This window comes from Gnatocerus cornutus, unplaced genomic scaffold, assembly GCF_029298725.1.
Source record: "Gnatocerus cornutus isolate USDA-ARS CGAHR unplaced genomic scaffold, icGnaCorn1.1 ctg00000023.1, whole genome shotgun sequence".
NCBI lineage: Eukaryota > Metazoa > Arthropoda > Insecta > Coleoptera > Tenebrionidae > Gnatocerus > Gnatocerus cornutus.
In genome coordinates, this window is record NW_028275375.1 from 5,817,145 (window position 1) to 5,839,972 (window position 22,828).

Genomic DNA, 22,828 nt, shown 5'->3' on the forward strand with positions numbered 1-22,828 from the left:
ATTTTCGTCAACAAATAACCGAGTTATGGCCGTTTGAAATTTTGAGTTGTTGCCAGGGGGGCAAATTTTTGATCGTCCAAAACAATTCGTGCTCGATATCTTGGAAACTATTTCAGATATTGAGATGTGGTTTCCGCCATCGTTTTTCTCGCAATATTTTACATAAAAAATAATTTTTCGATTTTTCAAAAATTCGAGAAAATTCGTGACTAAAAGTATGCCAGAGAAGTGAGATCGATATGTTGCTTATTTTTTTGAGTAAACTTGAGTTATTATACATCAGTGTACGCAGAATTTTCCGTAGATTGCAAATCTGGGATTTAAATTCAGATCCGACAACAAATAACTGAGTTATGGCCGATCAAAGTCTCGGAAAGTTGATTTTCGTTTTTCCTCATTTTTCGTAATTTTTAAAGTTAAATATCTCGGAAACTATTTGAGATATTGAGATGCGGTTTGCGCCATTCTTTTTCTCGCCTCATTTTACGTCCGAAAATGTTCTCAAAAGTCCAAAATTCAATAGTCGATTTTTTGCGAAAAAAAAATCCGACTCAAACGATGAAAATTTTTCATTTTTTTTATTTTTTGCCATAACTCGAAAACTATTTGCCCGATCGACATCAAATTTGGCCAGTAGATAGATTTCGAGCTCCTCTTGCGACTGATGTAAACATAAAGATATCAAACGTCGTTTTCACCTTGAAAATAGTGATTAAAAATTTCTTCAAAATGACCATTTCAAAACAGTTTTTGACCAATGCCTCGTTTATTTATTAAGCAAACTCAACAAAATTTAGCTCATTTTACGCAGAACGTCTCGCTGAATCCGAATCCGGAAGAAGTTTTAATTTTCGTCAACAAATAACCGAGTTCTGGCCGTTTGAAATTTTGGGTTGTGGCCAGGGGGCCAAATTTTTGAAGGTCCAAAACAAATCGTGCTCGATATCTTGGAAACTATTTCAGATATTGAGATGTGGTTTGCGGCATCGTTTTTCTCGCGATTTTTTACATAAGAAACAGTTTTTTGATTTTTCTGCAGTCGAAATTTGCAAATTTTCGCAAAAATTTGTGACTAAAAGTATGCCAAAGAAGTGAGATCGATATGTTGCTTATTTTTTTAGTAAACTTAAGTTATTATACATCAGTGAACGCAGAATTTTACGCAGATTCCAAATCTGGGATTGAAAATCAGATCCGACAACAAATAACTGAGTTATGGCCGATCAAAGTTTCGGAAAGTTGATTTTCGTTTTTCCTCATTTTTCGTAATTTTTAAAGTTAAATATCTCGGAAACTAATAGAGATATTGAGATGCGGTTTGCGCCATCGTTTTTTTCGGCTCATTTTACGTCAGAAAAAGTGCTTAAAAGTCCAAAATTCGATAGTCGATTTTTCGCGAAAAAAAATTGCGACTCAAACGATAAAAATTTTTCATTTTTTTTAATTTTTGGCCATAACTCGCAAACTATTTGTTCTATAGATCTCAAATTTGGGCAGAAGATAGATTTTAAGCTCCTCTTTTGACTGATGTATAATTCAATGCTGTTAAACGTCGATTTTATTTTGAAAACATTGATTGAAAATCACCCTAAAATGATGTTTTCAAAACAGTTTTTTTCCAATACCTCATTTATTTATTAAGCAAACTCAACAAATTTGGTCTCATTTTACTCAGAATTTCACGCTAAATCCAAAAACATGATAATTGTTTAATATTTTTAAATAAATAACCGAGTTATGGCCGTTTGAAATTTTGGGTTGTCGCCAGAGGGTCAAATTTTCGAAGATTCGAAACAATTCATGGTCGATATCTCGGAAACTATTTCAGATATTGGAATGCGGTTTGCGGCATCGTTTTTCTCGCGATTTTTTACATAAGAAATCGTTTTTAGATTTTCCAATAGTCAAAATTTGCAAATTTTCGCGAAAATTCATGATTAAAACTATACCAAATTTCTCATATTGATATCTCGCTTATTTTTTCGAGTAAACTTGAGTTATTATACATCAGTGAACGCAGAATTTTACGCAGATTCCAAATCTGGGATTTAAATTCAGATCCGACAACAAATAACTGAGTTATGGTCGATCAAAGTTTCGGTAAGTTGATTTTAATTTTTTCTCATTTTTCCCAATTTTCAAAGTTAAATATCTCGGAAACTATTTGAGATATTGAGATGCGGTTTGCGCCATCGTTTTTCTCGGGTCATTTTACGTTAGAAAAAGTGCTTAAAAGCCCAAAATTCGATAGTCGATTTTTCGCGAAAAAAAATTGCGACTCAAACGATGAAAATTTTTCATTTTTTTTAATTTTTGGCCATAACTCGCAAACTATTTGTCCTATAGATCTCAAATTTGGGCAGTAGATAGATTTTAAGCTCCTCTTTCGACTGATGTTTAATTCAAAGCTATTAAACGTCGTTTTCATTTGAAAACATTGATTGAAAATCACCCTAAAATGACGTTTTCAAAACAGTTTTTGGCCAATACCTCGTTTATTTATTAAGCAAACTCAACAAATTTGGGTCTTATTTCACGCAGAATGTCACGCTGAATCCAAAAACATCAGAATTTTTAATTTTCGTCAACAAATAACTGAGTTATGGCCGTTTGAATTTTTGTGTTGTCGCCAGAGGGCCAAATTTTTGAAGGTTCGAAACAATTCGTGCTCAATATTTCTGAAACTATTACAGATATTGAGATGCGGTTTGCGCCATCGTTTTTCTCCCGACTTTTTACATAAGAAGTAGTTTTTAGATTTTTTAAAAGTCAAAATTTGCAAATTTTCGCAAAAATTTGTGACTAAAGCTGTGCTAAACTTCTGATATCGATATCTCGCTTATTTTTTGGAGTAAATTGGAGTCTGTTGATGTCATTTTACGTAGAATTTCACGGAGAATCCAAAAACGTAAGTTTAGTTAAAATCGGCAAACAAATAACCGAGTTATAGCCGTTTAAATTTTTGGATTTTCGAATTTTCTCCAAATATTTTAACCCCGATATCTTCGAAACTAAAAGAGATCAATTGAAACGGTTTGCGCCATATATCTTTGGATTTAATTTGTCCAAATCTAATTCTAATTTTTAGAGCAAATTTAAAGCTCGATATTTTTTTCGCGTCTTTTTACATAAGAATCCCAACCATTTCAAAATTTGCTCCTTTGTAAATCGGCGAATTTTCTGCAGGAAAAGTAACCAATAAACATTGAATGCTTGAGCTTTATTCACAAAACATGATTATAAAATGAACACCTCGTCAGAGTATTGGAATTTCTTATCGATAAAACACACATTTAAGTCGAAATTTCTCGAATCTTATCAAACGTCATGTTCCTAATATCATTAATATTAATCTCAACCCCCGACTCCTTCGACAAAATGTGCTTAATCTCAAACCCAAGAAGCGAGTCCATCCCCAATTCCAACAAAGTCTTCGAATCTTCAATCTCATCAACATCCTTGATCCCGAACAACTGCGCCACCATCTCAACCAGCGTCTTCTTCTCGCTGACCTCATCCTCTTCATTCGCGTAGACGCAGCTCGACACCACCGCGTCGTTCTGCTGCAAGAACTGATCGAGAACCTCCAACTGCGATGACAACTTCTGTCGCTGTGTCTCCAAGTACTGGACGCTTAGTTTCATTCTGACTAAAATTCCAACGTCTGCGAGAGGCCCCCATTCGATCGACAGCCCCGGTAGTCCTTCAGCTTTCCTCATTTCGCAAAGTCTCTCAACTGCAGAGTTGACGAAGGCGTAGTTCCCTTGAATCGGATTCCCAATACTCGACGCAATGGAGGAGAACATCACGAAGAAGTCCAACTCTGGACAGAGTTTCCTTGATAACACGTCCATGTTCTGCGCGCTGAAGATCTTCGAACCGGCAACAACAGCGAAGTCTTCAGGAGTCACGTCCGCCATAAACTCGTCTTTGACGTGGAGCGCAGTGTTGAAAATCCCTCCAACGGGGGCGATGTTCGACGCGAAGTTCAACAGACTCTCCGCACCTTCAGGAGTGCTGGTGTCTGAAGTGTTCGTCAACACGACAAGCCCTTGGTTGTTCCACTTCTGCAGACACGAGGCGTGGTAACCTGAACGAACTTCATTGCGGGAGTTGAGGATTAAAGTCGTGGCACCACGCTCAATCATCCATTTGGCTAATTCAAAACCGAATCCTCCAAGTCCTCCGATGATAACATAAGACTTGTTGGGGTTGAAATACGTGCGTTGGTTTGCAAGAACTCTGCTCTCGGGTTTCGTGAAGAAACGGCCGTTTTCTCGGATTTTAATCACGGATTTGGTGTGGTGCGGCTCCTCCAGGTTCTTAACAGCTTCTTCGATGCTCTCCTTGTCGAAGAGAGTGTGTGGAAGAGGGACGATGGTGTGGTCTTTAACCAGTTGTGCAATAACCGCGGAGATTTCGCGAAGAGTTTCGGTGCTCTCGTTGAACAACTCCGAGATGGTGATGTTGTGGAAGGAACAGTTCTTCTCCATAAGGTCATCCGCGACCAAGAAGTCGATGGCGTTGTTGGCGATCTCGATAAAGCGCCCGTTCTTCGCCGCGCACTTCTTCGACAATTTCACGAGATCCAAAGAGTTACAATTGAAGACAACATTAGTGCCTTTACCACTAGTCTTCTTCATTAGAGTTTTGTAGAATTGCCCGTTCTTCGTGTCTGTGATGATGTTGTTCGGATCCAAAAGAGGAAACATTGTTTCTAACATCCGACGCTGCGACGCCTCTACAACTGGATAGACCGAACACTTCTTGCCGAGGCACAAAGCGATCGCCGCCAAACTAAAATCACTGGTGCTGTTGTGCACCAGAATCGAGTCCTTCGGACTCAAGCAGTTCTGCACGAAGAGACTGTAATAAGCCTGAAAAAGAACAATCAAGCTTGAGGATTCACGTGGTGACTTACCATAGAGTACGCGAGTGGCATCGTGGCCGCTTCTTCAGATGTTAACCCATTGGTAAAGTTCCAGGAGAGTTGAGGATGCGCTTGTAATGAAGTCGCGAGGGCTCCTCTGGGTACCAACCCCATGACGTTGTTTCCGTTGCTGTCAACCCCTGAGAATTCGAGCCCGAGGAATTCAGCCCTATCCACATCAATGCCGGCGCGTTCATTGACCACCAAAGAATCCCATTTGCTTATGCTGGCGAAGTGCACGAAGATGTTGCGTTTGGTGTAGGAAGATTTCTGCACCCAGGAGACTCCTTTGGGTTCTTTGATAAGACACGCGTCACTCTGCAGAACTGGTTGGAGTGGTTCGAAGGGGAGGCGGCGCAGAGTCCCCCAGCACCCATCCTGGTAGACATTAACACTCAAGTCTTTTCGTATTTGCTTGAGGTAAAACTCCGCCGTAACACTGAAAGGTGGGAGTTTCTCGTAGCTTCTGAAGAGGAAGACTCTTAGGATCGGACAGTACTGCTCCAGACGAATGGAGTTGAACAAACCAACAATTCCAGAGTTGAAGTCTTCGTTGATTAAATAAATCCGCGCTCGCGAAGATCTGTTCTTCTTCACCGCAGCTTTAAGTTCGTTGACCCAAACAAAATTGTTATTGTTAGCGACAATAACAGTGTGAGACTCCGGAGGGTCTTGAGGCCGCCCCACCAACACAAACGTTCCGGCCTTGGAAAGATGCTGGTAGAGAATCCTCTCCTTCAAGTCGGAGTTGTGGACTTTCCCAAACACGAACCTCGCCTTGTCCGTGTACAAGTCAACATTCTTATCCGAGAGCTCATCACCGGTGATCAAAAGATCGATATTTTCGACGTCATCCGCGAGCGATTTCATCTGCACGAACGTGGTTTTCTTCAGATTCACTCTATCAATCGTCGTCTTGAGGAGTTGGATGGCGGCGTCGTCGTCGCCAAGCTCCGCAATCTTCATGTTCAACTCCGGAGTGTTGTCGTACGCGATCTGCGCCGCCACGTTAACGCTGTGTTGGAACGGATCAACACCTCTTTGCGTGTCGTTGTTCGGTACGAAAGTGTACCTCCGCAACGCTGGTGGAGTTACCGGAGTGCGCTTCTTCACGTTGGTTACTGAGATGTTGCGGATCTCAACCCCACCGCATCGCGCGGCGCTGAGGTCTTTGTCGTACGTCATGGTCATGGTGGAGCTGTTGGTCACCGCCTCCAGGTGCTGCAGCGGGTTGATTGTTATCTTGTCAAAAACAGTTGGGAGACTGTGACCGGTAGCTTCTAAGCTCAAGACGTATTGTACCATCGAGTCCATGAACGCCACCCAGTTGTTGTTCCATTTGAGAGTCGCCCAGCGGCCATCGAGATCGCACTCTTGGACTCCCATGAAAATACCACTGTAATCAAACCCACGGAGGCGCATGCAGTTGTAGAACTCATCCACGTTGATTTTGAGTTTGTACTGATTCCTCGACGGACTGCTCAAGTCTAGGAACTCCTTACTGACGTCTTCAGGGACGGTGATCTTACCCGAAGACAACACGTTTTGCTCGTCGTTTTCTAAACACACCTCGAAGTGTCCCGTTGACTTGAAGATGTTAATAATAAGAGTGGTGGTTTCGTTGTCGTGTAACAAAACAGGTCTTAAAGTCTTCACGTTCTCGAAAACAACAGGGAGTTTGGAGTGCGTCGTCTCCAACATCTTCGCGAAGGTGTCCCAGACCAAAACGATGTACCCAGCAGCTGGAAGAATCACTCTACCATCAGCGACGTGGCCGTACAAATAGTGGTTTTCTTTTTCTGACATGTCGATGTCCACTCTTTGTCCGAAGGAGCTGGCGGCGTTGTATTTCAACCCGTACCATTTGACGCGGTGGTCCCATTTGACCCAACTGGAGATCATGGGGGTGTTGATGCTAACAGGGAAACTCACAGGGCCGTTGAAGCTCCTCAGATCAATCTGTCCTCCACTGTTGTGGAACCTACCAACGCTGGATAAGAAGAAGTCGACGTTGTCTTCTCCGGGCTTCATCAAAGTTAATAAGGTCACATTAGAGTCCAGAGCTCTCTTCAGAATGCTTTGGAGGAGACCCCTAGGTGCCACCTCCACCACGATGGCGTCTTTCGGCACGTGTTTCAACAGCTGGTTGAAATTAACTCTGTTCAGGAAGTTGTAGTAGTGGTACTCCGCCGAGTTGTACTTCGCCAGATCCGTCGACCACTGGCTTTCAGGGAACGCGGACGATAGCCACCTCTTGGATCTCAACTTCTTCTCGGTGACCGCCTTCTGGGCAATTTCGAACATGATCGGACCAGCCTTCGCCAAGTGTGGACTGTGTAGAGCGTAATTCGCGTTAGTAATAAGTCTGTTGAAGACCCCTCTGGAGTCCAACTCCGCGAGGAAGTCTTGGACGATCTTCCGGGGCCCTGAAATTGTTACGTTCTCATCGGAATTATCACACGCGATGTAGACTTCGTCGGGGAGCAACTTCCCGCATTCTTCGGCGGAGAGTCCAACAGCGGCCATAGCTCCGGGGATGAGATCGCCGGTCACTGCGGCGTTTCCTCGTGAGAATGCCAACAGAGTCGCTTCTTCTTCCGTTAAAAGACCATCGGCATATGCGCAACCTGCAATGGTGTTAAAAACAACAACTCCAAAGTGTTGAGATTCTTACCAACTTCCCCCAAAGAGTGTCCGATGATAGCATCAGGATGGACATTCATCGCTTTGAGAAGATTAGTGAGCGCCACGGAAACAGCAGTGATTGCCGGAAACGTCTTCGACAAATCATTGAGTGCTTCTTCGTTCGCATTGGTGACAATATCCTCCAGGTCTAAGTCGAAGGGTTTCAACGCCTCACTGCACTTCTTGATGGTGTCACGGAAAATCTCAAACTTCATCATTTCTTTGGCCATGGAAGGCCACTGCGAGCCGAATCCGGCGTACACGAACCAAACTTGACGTTTCTTGGAGGAAGATTGCGCGACGTGGTAATGACTGTCGTTGGAGAGCACCGCGTAGCCGCGATGGTTGTGGTTGTCGATGGTCCGATAATAAGTCGAATCAATCAATGAGAGTAACTGTGCGTTGTTCTTATTCTTGATGACTTGTTCGAGCATGAGTTTGAGGCCTTCTTCGGTTCGTCCGGAGACGTGCACCAGCCGATGGGAAAGAGTGTTGGGGGTTTGGCGACGGTCTGTGAAGGGCCGAAGAATTACCATGGCGTTGGCGCCGCCGAAACCGAACGAGTTTACCACGATGAGACCCGGAGGAAGTGGTAAGTTTCGGTCGATCACTTTGATGCGGCCTTCGATGACTCCACTCATTTGGGGGTCGGGCGTCTTGAAGTGTAAGTTTCCGGGGATGATTCCTTCACGGATGGCCATGATGGTTTTGATGACGGACACCAACCCCGAGGTGGTTTCGGTGTGACCAAGATTCCCTTTAACTGAGCCGATGAGGATGGGGGTTTTGCGGCCTTTGGTGTAAAACTCGTCAATAGCTTGGACTTCTTCGACGTCTCCGACGATGGTGCCCGTGCAGTGCGTCTCCACGTAGTCGACTTCCAGAGGATCGATGTTGAATTGACCATGAACGTCTTCGAACATCGCTCTTTGCATTTTATGGGACGGATGCGCCATTCCGTCTCTTTTGAAGCCTTCGACGTTCGTACCAACAGCAGCAATGGTGGCGTAGATGCGTTTGCTGTTTTCTACCTTCTGTAAAACGATAGCGGCGATGGCTTCCGATTTCACGTATCCTTTCCTGTTGGCATCAAACGGCCTGCACACTCCCTCCCGGTGAAGAACTCCAAATTTTAACAATTCAATGCTCTCCGCCGGGTCCACCTGGTGCTGCACCGCGCCAACAATCGCAGTGTCGCACCTCCCACAAACTATGCTTTCAACAGCATGATTGAAGGCGAAGAGCGAACTAGAGCAAGCAGTGTTAACCGCAAGACTCGGCCCCTTAAAATCAAAGCAATAAGAGACAATATTGGCCATGATAGCCGCCGAGCGCCCCAGAATGCCACCTTTGTAGCTCAAATCGGAGATATCATTCGGACTGATACCAAGGAAGACTCCGACTTTGGTTCCTCGGAGTTCCGTGGTGTTGAGACCGGCGTCTACGATGGCTTCGTACGTCACTTCGAGGATCTTCCGGACGCGGGGATCATTCACGTTCGCTTCTTTCGGGTTGATTCCAAAGAAGGCGGCATCGAAGTATTCAAAGTCGTGGATCAACCCCAGGCGGTGCGAGGTGTCGAGGGCTTCGTACGACCATCTCGTGTGGTTGGTGGTGACGCAGTCCACGCCACCATAGAGGGCCTTTTCGAGCTCCTCCACGTTCTCGCAATTGGGGAATCGGCCGGCAACTCCGGTGATTGCGATAGATTCTGTGTCCATGGGCCTGAGGAAAAAAGTTAAGTCTGCACTTAAGTGTTGAGGAAACGATCTTACATTTTGTTTGTTTAGTGTTGGAACTAAACTACCGTGTTTAGCTTTATCCCGGTATTTATAGTCCTAAAACTAGAAATACGTGGGTTAAAGATCGAGACCACAGTCCAGACCATTGTTTTCGCAAATTTTTAATTAGTCTTGTGATGATTATCTAAAGAGTATTTTCAATTTTGCGTAACAAAGCTTTGTTATCTTTTTTATCATTTTTTTTATTAGTAGGGCAATGGGAAATGTCACTGTCATTGACAGAACGGCAATGACATTAAACTTTATTGTGTCGAGGCGACAAAATCTGATGAAACTTTTGATTATGCAAGCGAATGATGGAAAACTTTGCTTGAATTGAATAGACTAGAATACCGCGAATTAATTTCGTCTGCGTAAAAATGGCTTGACCTCGAGGCTTGTGGTTTCCGCTTCTTTTTTGAGCTCGAACGGAAGTCCGCAGTTACCATTTTTTAGAGCTCGAAATTACTTGAAACACATAAAAAATACTAAACTGTCGGCAGAAAATAACTTATTAATTAGCACAGTTGGCAGCAGTGACTAGCCATTTTTAACACCAACAGTTGGCAGAATTTACCGATTCACAAAGACGCAATTTTTGAAATCAGCGGGATTTAAAAGAGATAAGTTAGATTCCTGTAATGGATACATGTCAATTTTGATCAATAGATGGCTCTTCACGTTTTTTAGTTACTTTTTAGTTATTTTTAGTGATAACCAAAATTAGTTACTTGTTGCTCTTGTTGCAGGAGCTTAAAAAAACAGTCTTGCGTAACCCGCTCTGCCAATCAACCAATCACAGAGCGACATTTTAAATTTGGCGCCTACAAAAAAGTTCTGCGGGAAAAATAGCCCGTAAAAGCTAATCGTTTTGCGCAAAACTTGTTACATTTTTATTTAAATTTCTATTTTGTATCAAATTTTTGATTAAATGACTTTGAAAACGTGTTAAACGCAAAATTACTATATTTTAACTTCCCCCTAGTTTTCTCCCTAAAAAATTCAAAGCCTAATTTACACCCAAGAAGATTCGAAAATTTACACAGGAATAAAATTAATTTGAATGAATCTTACGCTATCAGAATAATGTGCAATTTTTATTAATAATAAATTAATTTTGCTTTGAATTACCTATAGTCGATTTAAGTTAAGTGTCCAATTTGACTGTTATTTTATTATTTAAAGTTGGAATCTAGATGAACTTTGGACATTTTTAGATGATAAAGTTGGCGTTATTGTCATTTTCTAATTTTGACATCAAAATTGCTATCCATCAAGGTGGCTAATTACGCCATTAATACATAGTGAAGTGAAGTGAATCATTAATGTGTTGTGAAGTGAAGTGAAATTCTATTTAGAGGCGATCGCTGTTTAAAAACGGTAAGAAACGACTGTCTTTTGTACCCCAAAACTTATTTCACACAACGCCATTGCAGCGTTTGCAATTTCAAAATTAGTGTGACCTTGGGTGATTTGCAACCTAAATCAACTGTATTATTTAGAATTTAAAATTAAATTGAGCATATTATATGAAATGGACGTATTTTGCAGGGCAAAAAATGTGTCGTCATTTCTTAATTGCATATAAAATATCACATATTTTTCAAACTTTATTTTATGCAGTAGAATTATGGCCCCAACTGACTGAATTATAGGCTCAAATGCAAATATCTGACTGCTATAATTAAACTTTTGCATGCTCTCTCATGATAAATATTCCTAGTGCGAAAGGTGACGATTGTTATCGCAGATTTCTTGGCAGAAAAATAATTAAATTGTTGGATTTACAGCCTCTGTGTAAATATTAATAACAAAAGAAATGTTAATCGAAGCACCGAGGAATTTATGTTTCATTCATAAATTTTCGTCAACACAACAATGTTGTGACTGGATTCGTAAATAAAAAAAAAAACAGGAAACAATTAATCGTTTATTCACCTCATAACCCACGTCATTTAGTGCAATCTTTACGCTTGTGCCAAACTCTTGATCTTCTCCCACGTCATATTTCTGACGTCATTAACAGTGACATCAAGCCCAGCCTCCTTCTCAAGAATGTGTTTGATTTCAAACCCAAGCAGCGAGTCCATTCCCAAGTCGAGCAAAGTCTTGTTATCTTCAATCTCATCAATATTCTTGATTCCAAACAATCCAGCGACAGCTTCGGCGACGTTCTGAGTATCAGCAGCCTCACTTAAGACATCCCCATAGACACAACTGGCAAAAACTGGTTCGTTCTGTTGCAAGAATTGGTCAACAGCATCCAGACACGACGGGAGGGTCTGTCGTTGAGTTTCCAACAACTGAATGTTGGTCTTCATTCTCACCAAGATACCGACATCGGCTAGGGGGCCCCATTCTATAGCCATGCTCGGTAAACCTTCCGCTTTTCTCGTTTCGCAGATTCTTTCAACAGCCGAGTTAGCATAAGCGTAGTTGGGTTGGTACGAGTTACCAATACTCGAAGCAATTGAAGAGAACATAACGAAATAGTCGAGTTTCTTACACAACTTCCTGGAGGCGATATCAGTGTTTTGAGCGCTGTAAATCTTCGAAGCGACCGCAGCAAAGTCTTCAGGGTTCTGGTCAACCATCGCGTCATCCTTAATATGAAGAGCGGTGTTGAAAATCCCACCAACAGGAGCTATGTTGGCGGCGAAGTTAATCAAACCTTCCGCCCCATCGAGAGTGCAGGTATCAAACGTGTTGGCAACAACAGTGATGCCTTGGTTGTTCCACTTCTGCAGCCACTGCGCGTGGTAACCTGACCGCACCTCACGTCTTGAGTTAAGAATGAGTTTGGTTGCTCCTCTTTCGATCAACCAGCGGGAGAATTCGAAGCCGAACCCACCGAGGCCTCCCACAACAATGTAGCATTTGTTGGGGTCCATGTAAGTGCGCGGATAGGCGAGGACGCGCGTTTCGGGCTTCGCGAAGAATCGTCCGTTTTCTTTGATCTTAATCAAACACTTGCTGCCGTGGTACTTCTCCTCCAGGTGCTTGAGGGCGATGTCCACGTCGGTTTTGTCGTACAGAGAGTACTGGAGAGGCACCACAACTCCGTCTTTGAGATACTTGTTCATGTCTTCGGCGATGATGTCGAGGATGTCGTCTTTCTCTTCGAAGATGTCGCCGATGTGGATGTTGTGCAACGTGCAGTTTTTCTCCATGAGATTGTCGGCGGTGGCGAAATCGGCGTTGGTGTTGCTGATTTCGATAAACCGACCGTTTTTAACAGCGCACTTGCGCGATAACTTCAGGAGTTCCAAAGAACCACAGTTGAGGATGGTGTTAACACCTCTTCCATTAGTAAGTTTCATTAGAGTTTCATAAAACGGAGTGCTTTCAGTGTGGGTTATCACGGTGACGTTCTGGAGCTTGGGGAAAGTCTTCCTGACGAAGTCGCGATCTCCAGGTTCTGCCACCACGAAGACGCTACTTCCACGATGGGACGCCAACGCCATCGCAGCTAAACTAAAGTCGTTCTTGCAGTCATGGATAAGAATCGAGTCTTTTGGTGAAAGATGTGTCTCAATAAACAAGGCGTAGTGGCTCTGAAAACTCCCAAGTAAGAAGTAGTTTCAACAGTGAAGTCAACTCACCAGAGTGTAGGCGACCGGGATGGTTGCCGCTTCTTCAAAAGTGAACTTGCTGGGGAAGCTCCACGTTAGTTTGGGGTGAGACAGTACGGACGTCGCGATGGCTCCTCCTTGCACCAACCCCATGACGTTATTTCCGTTTTTATCAATCCCAGAGAACTCCAAGCCGAGTTGTTCTTCGTTCACGTCAATCCCCACTTTGCCGTTGACGGTGGTCAAGTCCCAGTTGCAGATGCTGGCGTAGTGGACAGAGATCTCCTTGCAGCTGTGATAAGGGGATTTCTGCACCCACCTCACCCCCTTGTTGTCTTTGAGAAGACACGCCTCACTGTAGAGACGAGGGGCGAACGTTGGTAACCCCATCAAGCGGTAGGTACCCCACGAACCATCCTGGAAGATGTTCACAGTCAAGTCTTTCTTCAGTTGGTCCAAATAAAACTTGGACTTAAAGGAGAATCGCTCCGTTTCTTTGTAGTTTCTGATGAGGAAGGCGCGAACTGTTGGACCGTACTGCTCCAGACGCATCGTATTGAAGAGACCGATGATTCCAGAGTTGAAATCTTCGTTGATTAGGTAGATCCGGGAGTCGGGAGAGGTGCTCTTCTTTACGGCTTGTTTCAAGTCGCGCACCCAATTATAATTAGTGTTGCTTGCGGTGATGACGGTGTACTTCTCGGGGAGGATTTGGGTGCGACGTATCAGAGCATAAGTCCCTGATTTACTGACGTGTTGGTAGATAATCTCAATGTCTTCGAAGCCGTTGCCTTGGATTTTACCAAACGCGAAGCGGCCTCTGCGGGTACAATCAATTACGTTGTCTTGAGTGATTTCCGGTACCACCAAGAGGTCGTACGTCTTATCAACCTTCTGGTCAAGAGACGAGATTTGTTCGAACGTGGTCTTCTTCAAGTTCACTCTTTCAATCATCGACTTCAGCATCTGTAAGCTCACATCTGACTGCAGTTCTGCAATTGAGACGTTCAACTCTCCGGTGACGTTCTCCACCACGATCTGCGAGGCCAAGTCTAAAGCGTGGGCGTAGGCATCACCTTCTCTCTGCGTGTCAGTGTTGGGGACGAACGTGTACTTCCTCAACGTGGCGGGAGTGTCGTTGACTCTCCTCTTAACATTCGTAACTCCAATAGTCCTCAACTCAACTCCCCCGCATTTCGCGGCTCTCAGGTACTTATTGTAAACCAATTCCACATTGGAGTTGGCGTCAACACTCTTCAAGTGCAGCTCTGGGTTTATCACAATTTTCTCGAACGTGGTTGGGAGACTGTGGCCTGTCGCCTCCACGCTGAGGATGTAATGGGTCACCGTGTCCAAGAACGCCACCCAGTTGTCGTTCCATTTCAAAGTCGCCGAAGTTCCATCGATGTCGCATTGTTGCACACCCATGAAGAGGCCGGTGTAGTCGAAACCGCGCAAATGCATGCAGGTGTAGAAGTCGTCGAGACCGATCTTGATTTTGTACTGGTTGGTCTTGGGGAGTGGAGGGTATTCTAAGAACTCGCGGTCGATGTCTTGAGCCAGCGAGATCTTTCCACTGGATAACACGTTTTGGATGTCGCTTTCAAGACAGATTTCGAAATTCCCAGTGGACTTGAAGATGTTGATGACGAGAGCCGAAGTTTCGTTCTTGTGGAGTAAAATAGGGCGAAGGGTTTTTACGTTTTCGAAAACCACAGGGCACTTGGGGAAGGGGATTTCCATCATGCGGGCGAAGGCTTGCCAGACCATGAACTAAAAACAAACTCAAAGTTTCGGGGGTCATTCATCCTCATCAGTACTTACAATGTAACCGGAAGCCGGAAGAATAATTTTCCCGTTAACACTGTGGCCTTCCAAGTACGCGTTGGCTTGATCGTTCATGTCGATTTCGTGTCTCGACCCGTAATAACCACTAGGGTTGAATCTTAAAGTGTGCCATTTTACTCGATGGTCCCATTTGACCAAGTTCGAAATGAAGGGCGTGTTAACACTAACTGGAAATTGCACGGGTTTGTACAACTTCTGCAGATCGAATTGACCGCCGTTGGTGTAGAACCTTCCCAAGCTAGAGAGGAAGAAGTCGACGTTATCAACTCCAGGTTTCAGAAGAGACAGGATTGAGACATTCTGATCGAGCCCCCGTTTCAAAATCGCCTGAAGAAGACCTCTAGGTGCAACCTCAATAACAATCGCGTCTTTGGGGACATGAGCCAACAGCTGTCTGAACTCGACTCTATGTAAGTAGTTGTGGTAGTGGTACTCCGCGGAGTTGTTTCTCCCCAAATCCGTGTTCCACTCGGACTCTGGGAGCGCCGACGGCAACCACCTGCTGCTTCTGGGTTTGACGTCAGGTAAGACTTTCTTCACGAAACTGTACATTTTCTGACCAGCGGGTTGTAAGTGAGGCGAGTGGAGGGCGTAGTGCGCGTTGTTAATCAGTCTGTTGAAGATTCCCCGGACGGTAAGTTGGTGGAGGAAGTCGCGGACTGTCTTTTCCGGCCCCGAGATGGTGACGTTCTGGTCGTAGTTATCACAAGCTATGTAGACTCCTTCTGGGAGGATTTTCGCGCACTCTTCGGCGGAAAGACCAACAGCTGCCATCAAGCCTGGGGGTAAGTTGGAGGTGCTGGTGGCGAGGCTGCGGCCGTAGGCGATCAGCACGGCTTGTTCGGCGGTGATTAAACCATCAGCATAGGCACACGCTGGAGCGACAAATTAGAATTAGAAAAGAAGTGGAGGAGTTGTGGGAGACTTACCGATTTCACCCAGCGAGTGTCCAATGATCCCAGCAGGTTGGATGTTCAAATAAGTTAGCATGTCTGTTAAGGCCACTGAAACGGCGGTGATGCCCGTAAAGGTGTTGATCATGTTGTCTAGAGTCTCTTCAGTTCCGTTGATGACGACGTCCTCCAAGTCCACGCCGTAGGGTTTCAAGGCGTTGGCGCACTTCTTGATTGTGTTTTTGAACACTTCGAACTTCATCATTTCTTTTGCCATTCCGGGCCATTGCGCGCCAAACCCAGCATAGACATACCAGATGGGGCGCTTCTTCGAAGAGGCCACTTGGTTAATTTCGGTGTGGCTGTCGTTGGACAACACCGCGTAACCCCGATAGTTGTGGTTGTCGATGGGCTTCTTGTGGATGCTGTCGATCAAGGAGAGGAATTCCTCATTAGACTTGTTCTTGATGACGTTGTCCAGCATGAGTTGGACGCCTTCTTCGGTTCTTCCAGAGACGTGGACCAACCGGTGGGAGTGGTTGTTGGTGACTTGTTTCTTTTCGTTGTACGGTTTTAGGATGACGAGGGCGTTGGCGCCGCCGAAACCAAAAGAGTCGATTGCGATGAGACCATTAGGGAGAGGAGTGTTTCTGTCGATGACTTTCAAGCGCCCTTCGACGAGGCCTCTCATGAGAGGATCCGGCGACTTGAAGTGTAAATTCCCGGGGATGACTCCTTCGCGGATCGCCAAGATTGCTTTGATTATGGAAACAAGCCCAGAGGTGGTTTCCGTGTGACCAATGTTACTCTTAATGGAACCAATCAACAGAGGTCCTTTTCTTCCTTTTGTGTAAAAGTTATCAATCGCTGTGACTTCCTCCACGTCTCCAACTTTGGTTCCCGTGCAGTGGGTCTCCACGTAGTTGACCTCCAGAGGATCGATGTTGAATTGTCCGAAGACTTGTTTGAACATAGCGGTTTGCATGGCGTGGGAAGGGTGCGCGAATCCGTCTCTCTTGAACCCTTCGACGGTCGTTCCAAGTCCAGCAAACGTGGCGTAAATTCTATTGGCGTCTGGTACTTTCTGCAAGACGAGGGCGGCGACCGCTTCTGATTTCACGTATCCTTTCCTGTTGGCATCGAAGGATCTGCTGACTCCTTCCTGATGAAGAACTCCAATCTTGATCAATTCAACACTCTCCGCAGGATCAAACTGGTGCTGTACTGCTCCAACCACAGCAATATCGCACCTCCCGGCCAAGAGATTATCCACCGCGTCCACCAGCGCATAAAACCCGCTGGAACAAGCCGTGTTAACCGCAAGACTTGGTCCTTTGAAATCAAAACAGAACGAGACAACATTCGCCATGATAGCCGCCGATCTCGCGATGATCCCTCCTCGGTAGCTCAAATCAGAGATGTCGTTCTGAGTGACGGCCAAAAACACACCAACATTAGCCCCACGTAGTTCCGTGGGGTTCAAACCAGCATCGGCGAGTGCTTCGTAGGTGACTTCGAGAATCTTGCGCAATCTAGGATCGTTGGTGTTGGCTTCCTTGGGGTTGATACCGAAGAAAGCAGCGTCGAAGGAACCGAAGTCGTGCATAATGCCTAAACGTTCTGGGGTACCTAGAGCTTCAGCAGACCATCGGTTATGGGAGTTGGAGACTAGATCCACACCAGCGAAGAGGGCTTCTTGGAGTTCGGCCACGTTGGAGCAGTTGGGGAAGCGCCCGGCGATACCGGTGATGGCTACATTACCCGCGTCAATCGGCCTTGAAGAAAAAGGGGGAGAATTTGACTTCGAGGGGGTGGTTTAGTTGGTTGACTTACATTTTGCGTTTTTACCTACAGAGGCACTCAACACTGGGACTAAAGTGATTTTTACAATTTCTCGCCCGAATATATACTCAGTGGATGAATAATTTTTTCGGGTTAGAGGGCAAATTTACAATAATAGGCACAAGGTTTTCATTTTTGCAAAATTCATTGTTCTAATTCATTTATTATTAATTCATTATCTGACGATATCAATCATGTTATATTTATTTTGTGCAAACTCAGCCTTTTTTTATTATTCATTATTCTTCGATTTTGCAATGCGCAACAATGCTAATGCCGTGAATGCATGCATTTTAAAGACTAGACTAATCCGTGCATAGAAATGAGGAAAAAATGCAGACGAGAGTTGAGATAATTTTTCGTTTTTTAAAAAAAATCAGATCTTCCCTCCCTCGCCGGCAATAAAACCGAAATCTCCAGGCGAAACATAAATTATCCAAAAGTTAGAAAACGTAATGTTATCAGTGTTCACACAAGCGAAAGTAGAAATATAACTGATATATGCAATAACTTATGCTAGTATGGGGTCTAGAGAGGAGGCTTAATGCTAACCACTTAGTATTCGGCTGAGGCGTAAAGCATCTATCAAAGATCCGGTTGCTCTTACTGTCCCGGAGTCGACTCCGGTCTTTCCACGCGCTTCCAAGCATCATTTCTTATTTTGTTTCAACACATGAGAGGCCTATTTTTAAATAAAATATGGCGAGAAAAAAAACCGCGGCTTTCGCTTCTTTTTTTTGCAACGATGAATATTGAGCGAGGATTAATTATTATTCCTCCTCAGTTAATGGAAACAACGACGAAAATAAGTGGCCGCCACAGTGCAGCGGAGGATATTTCTAATTTTCACTCCATTGAACAATATGGACAAAATGACCCCAAGTTCGGTTAGCAGTGAAACAAAATTGATCCTGCCGTTTATCTAACGCCTGAATAATTGCTGCAGATTGCCAGCATTTGTTACCCTTCTTGATATTGATTGCCTTTATTTCTCCCGGACCTATTAATAAAAGAAACAAATCCTTTCCTGAAGGGGCAATGATAATTATTTACCAACAGGGCCGATTCTTCTCTATTTAATTAGTCGGTTTAGGCTGCAAAGGGCCAATTTGACATTTTTTCGTTTTTGAGGTTGGATTCTTGATAAGTAACTTTGGGAATTTTAAGTTTACAGGGTTGGTATTAATGTCCAGCGTTGCCAGAGATGTTTCCCGAATCTAGGGACTTTTGAAGGAGAAGAAACGGAATTTTTGGCCGAACACCAAGGTAGGATTTATAACAACTCTGTTTTTTCGCTTACGATTTCCAAAACGTTTTGATTTTAATTCGTGGTGTCTAGGGATTTTTTTAAGGGATCACTAAAATTTTGATGTGGCAACCCTGTTATTGTCCCCCAGAACTGTCAACTTTAAGATCGCATTGCGATGAATTAGTGAGACTTTCCATCTTAAGTTAAGTGAAGTTTTCTCTCCAAATTTCTAAACGGTATGTAACAAACAAATGAATTTCCGACAGAACTAATCCGCGATCGTCTTTTGTACCCCAAAACGTGATTCGCATGATTACAAAAAATTTGCGACCTTGGGTCGCCATTTGCAACCGAAGCCAACTTCTCGGAAATGTATTCAATAAATGGACATAAATTTCAGACTATTTATACAGAAACAAAAAAAATGACATTAATTCAAAGCAGACATGATATTCCATGTTAATTGTGATGAATACAATGCAATATGTAATGCGATTTTTCTCCATTACTCATTTTCTTTAAAAACAATGATGTGGGGTGACTAATAGGAAATTGTCCCAAGGACGTCATAACAGTGATGCATTTATTTGACGTAAAAAAAATTCGTAATTGTCATTTTAATTTTCGCATTGTCTTTCCAAATTACCATCACATTACATTTAGACCTTTTGAATTGAAGATTTCAGTTAAATACAGGGTGTTTATAAATGATTTTAGCATCAATGGCGGCTATGAAATAAAAAAGAAATTGTGGGTGTAGATTTTTTTACATGACATTTGCAGTCAACCTCAGTCGAGGAGCGAAGTTAATTTTGGCAAGAAACCGTTCTAGTTGTGGTTTGAAGCCTGAAAATCAAAAACTTGAAACCGCCACTGGAACGTCGTTGACGTAAGTGACATATTCAATAATTTTTAACATATCGAGCGTTAAAAAAAAAACGAATCAGGTCATCAGTAGTGAGAGAATGGGGAGGCAAACGAGGTCATCCCAAGGCCATTCTAAGGCCACCTCCCACCCTAGTTTTTCCCCAAGGTCAATTGCGGCAGTGTCCACCCGACCACCGACCAGGGACAGTCTCCCTTAACTCTCCATCTAGTCATGCGCTATTTCCGTTTTACGTGTACTGGTGGTAGTTTGTTTAGTGAAACTTGTTATTTCAATCAATTGGGCCATTTGGACTTGGATGGTAGTTCCCTGCAAAGATTTTTTACTTTGTCAGATTATTGCAAGTGTTGCTACGATAAAAGAAAAGAAGAAGCAAGTCGTGTGACGCCCCCATGTGAAACGTTTGATAGTACCGAATTTACCATCGACGTCATTTGTGATGAGAAGAAATTGAGGGAATGCATTCAAGAATATGGAAAACCGTGTAAGGATTGTAAGGAGATATTTTTCAAAGTGACTTCAGTGGAACCTTACAATACAACACCATTAGTGACAACATGGCAGTGATAACTTGTTACCAAATTATTATCGACATACATTGATTTGGGTCTCCTAACAGTTGAACGCCACAGAATAGTTTATTTGGCCTTGAACCCAGTGCTCACCAGTCTCGCTCTCCGTCATTAATTGATGAGTAATCACCATGACCGAAGATATTATCGAATACCCGTTGAGACAAATGAAGTGTTTTGAAGATCGGTTGTTGACATTTCACGATTGGCCGCTAAAAGATGTTGATCCATTAAAATTAGCCAACAACGGGTTTTACTACCTCAAGAAGTTCGATATTGTGCGCTGTTTTCATTGCAACATCGAGCTGGGATCATTTCGTTCAACGGATGTAATTTCCGAAGAACATCTCAAGTATTCAAAGGATTGTGGTTTTGCAAAACTCTGTGTTAGTAATAAAAAGTTTTATAGGATTGAATATATTGTGATCATCCTACTTATTACAAAAATTGTATGTATAATGTTGACTTATAATAAATACTGTTAAAGAAATGTTGTTGACCTTGCGGAGACGTTGACCGAATAATGCACACCTATGACTCGTCATTGCAGCCTGCAGCTCTACGGTTTCTTTTTAAGATCGATTCTCGATCTTCAGAAAAACCTTTCAAGTTTTTCAGCAGCAGTTGCTGCTTAAAAATGACGGAAAAGTTAAGCAAAGCTGAGTGAAAAAAAGTGGCTTTGAACACCACAGAATGGATTGTTTAATTTGATGTCTATGCAGGATCTCCTTAACCTTGAACGCCACTCATGTAAAGAATGGATGGATATTTTTTACTCATTTCTTCAGGATGGATATTCTTTAATTGTAGATCATATACAGGATGGATATTTGTTATCATACTTACGAGTTGGGTTAAATAAACAGTTGATTAAAAAAAAAGTTTTTTATTATAAAAAAAAAACTATACATATTTAGGGTCTTAAGCCCACAACTCCTCATCCCAAAAGAAGATGGGGAGTTGTACAAACTTATACCGCTCCTCCTTAGGTTCAAATGGTGGCTGCCATGGGTCCTCTGGCAGTGGAGGCGGCGCGACCAAGGCAGCCCGACACTTGGCTAAATGTTTAGCCAAGTTTTTGGGCTTCACCCAATGGTTTTTTACCAAACCACATTGAACCACTGTTAAAAATAAAGTAATTAACAATTGTTAATAATTGAAAGAATACTTACAGAACAGCTTCCTACCCATTGTTGCGACTAACTATCAACTGATATGATTGACGGTGTTTTATAAGAAGTCCCCTCCTTTATTACGAAGGACTTTAGCCAGACGGTTCAAGGTCTTTTAGTTTTCCTTATTGCTGTCGGATGCACCTTCATGCAGTTTAGTTGCATCCGCATACGTGAAAGTGAAAAAGGTTAACAAGTGAGTAATTTATGGGTACCAGAAGTAATTATTATTTTTTAGAATATGTATTGTTACAAAGTTTGGGAAGATGAAGAGGAAGATTTCATCTGTAAATGGTGCATTAAGCTTCAACAAAAAAATTGGTTGACGCTTTATCATATCCATTCAGTCGGACCAACTCATTATCAGTGCCATCACTGTAATTTAATTATATGTGATGAGGGACCAAGAAGTTGTAGGGGTGAAGAGGAGTGTCAAATTATGTATTATATAGACTATACTTCTGCAGTGCGAAGTGAAATATATTATGACACTGATGAAGAATTCGAAAGTAGTAGTGATAGTGGATTGGGGGATGAAACCTGTTTTGAATCTTGGTCCGATGATGAGATAAGTAGTGATTAGAGGTATATAAGGCATGTGAAAACATATATTGTATTAGTCTTGAATATGTGTAGAGATTAAAAGCATGAAAAGAAAATCGTGTGTTACTAAGAAGAAAACAGGAGGTTCAATTATTAAAAGAACATTAGATAAAATAAAGAATATAGAGTGGCATATTCCTTCATATAAGTAAGTTAAAAAAATATATACCATCCCAATACAATATTCTTTCCTCTAAAAGCTTCTGCGGTCCCAGAACTCAATTAGATAAAAGATTAGCAAGAGGTGATAAGGGTATTAATCCACTAGACGAGTATTGTAAAAAACACGACATTGTATACAGTAAATCCACCGATTTACCAACCCGACATCAGGCTGATCGTGAATTAATTCAACAAGCGAGTGAAAGACTTAAATCAAAAGACGCCTCAGTAGGTGAAAAAGCAGCAGCTTTTTTAGTTAAAAATATAATGAAGGGTAAAGTGAAGATCGGTTTAGGTGTGAAGAAGAGTAAACGAAAATCGCGTAAAACTCGGGTAGTAAAAGCACCCAACTTTACAGCAGCAAAACGTGGAGGGTTTCTACCCTTTCTTCTTCCATTATTAGGGGCTCTTGGAGCGTTAGGGGGTGGAGCTGCAGGTATTGCTACAGCGGTAAATAAAGCTAAATCAGATAAACAAATGTTGGAAGAAACACAACGCCATAATAAAGCTATGGAAAGCCTAAATACTCTTAGTACAGGGAAAGGGTTGGGAAAGAAAAGTGGAAAAGGTTTATATCTAGGACCTTATCAATGGTATTTAAAAAATTCTGGAAAACGCAACGGGCGTTAAATA

The 22,828-nt window shown here is 42.9% G+C and overlaps 3 protein-coding genes across 3 annotated transcripts; 1 reads left to right on the forward strand and 2 right to left on the reverse strand.

Moving 5' to 3' along the window:
* Positions 1–3,293: 3,293 nt before the first annotated feature.
* LOC148166622 (fatty acid synthase-like) lies at positions 3,294–9,503 on the reverse strand. The gene is made up of 4 exons (XM_088048547.1): positions 9,492–9,503; positions 7,605–9,453; positions 4,922–7,557; positions 3,294–4,877 (listed from the first exon to the last, which is right to left on the reverse strand). The coding sequence occupies exons 1-4, from the start codon at positions 9,501–9,503 to the stop codon at positions 3,294–3,296; spliced, it is 6,081 nt and encodes a 2,026-aa protein (XP_087904673.1).
* Positions 9,504–11,355: 1,852 nt separating this feature from the next.
* On the reverse strand, positions 11,356–17,576 carry LOC148166623 (fatty acid synthase-like). Its single transcript, XM_088049268.1, has 5 exons — positions 17,543–17,576; positions 15,746–17,484; positions 14,793–15,691; positions 12,999–14,741; positions 11,356–12,950 (listed from the first exon to the last, which is right to left on the reverse strand). Coding segments are annotated over exons 1-5 (5,970 nt in total). The 5' UTR covers positions 17,545–17,576; the 3' UTR covers positions 11,356–11,363.
* A 3,962-nt stretch (positions 17,577–21,538) lies between these two features.
* On the forward strand, positions 21,539–22,168 carry LOC148166624 (uncharacterized). Its single transcript, XM_088048817.1, has 2 exons — positions 21,539–21,618; positions 21,669–22,168. The coding sequence occupies exon 2, from the start codon at positions 21,672–21,674 to the stop codon at positions 22,011–22,013; it is 342 nt and encodes a 113-aa protein (XP_087904943.1). The 5' UTR covers positions 21,539–21,618; positions 21,669–21,671; the 3' UTR covers positions 22,014–22,168.
* The last annotated feature ends 660 nt before the right edge of the window (positions 22,169–22,828 follow it).

Excerpts from the sequence above, each read along its gene's own strand:
- LOC148166622 (XM_088048547.1), bottom strand. Across the intron at positions 7,558-7,604 it reads ACACTCTTTGGGGGAAGTTG|GTTGCGCATATGCCGATGGT; the intron begins GTAAGAATCTCA and ends ACACCATTGCAG. Across the intron at positions 4,878-4,921 it reads TGCCACTCGCGTACTCTATG|GCTTATTACAGTCTCTTCGT; the intron begins GTAAGTCACCAC and ends GTTCTTTTTCAG.
- LOC148166623 (XM_088049268.1), bottom strand. Across the intron at positions 14,742-14,792 it reads TTCCGGCTTCCGGTTACATT|TTCATGGTCTGGCAAGCCTT; the intron begins GTAAGTACTGAT and ends GTTTGTTTTTAG. Across the intron at positions 12,951-12,998 it reads TCCCGGTCGCCTACACTCTG|AGCCACTACGCCTTGTTTAT; the intron begins GTGAGTTGACTT and ends GGGAGTTTTCAG.
- LOC148166624 (XM_088048817.1), top strand. The coding sequence starts at position 21,672 with ATGTATTGTTACAAAGTTTGGGAAGATGAAGAGGAAGATTTCATCTGT.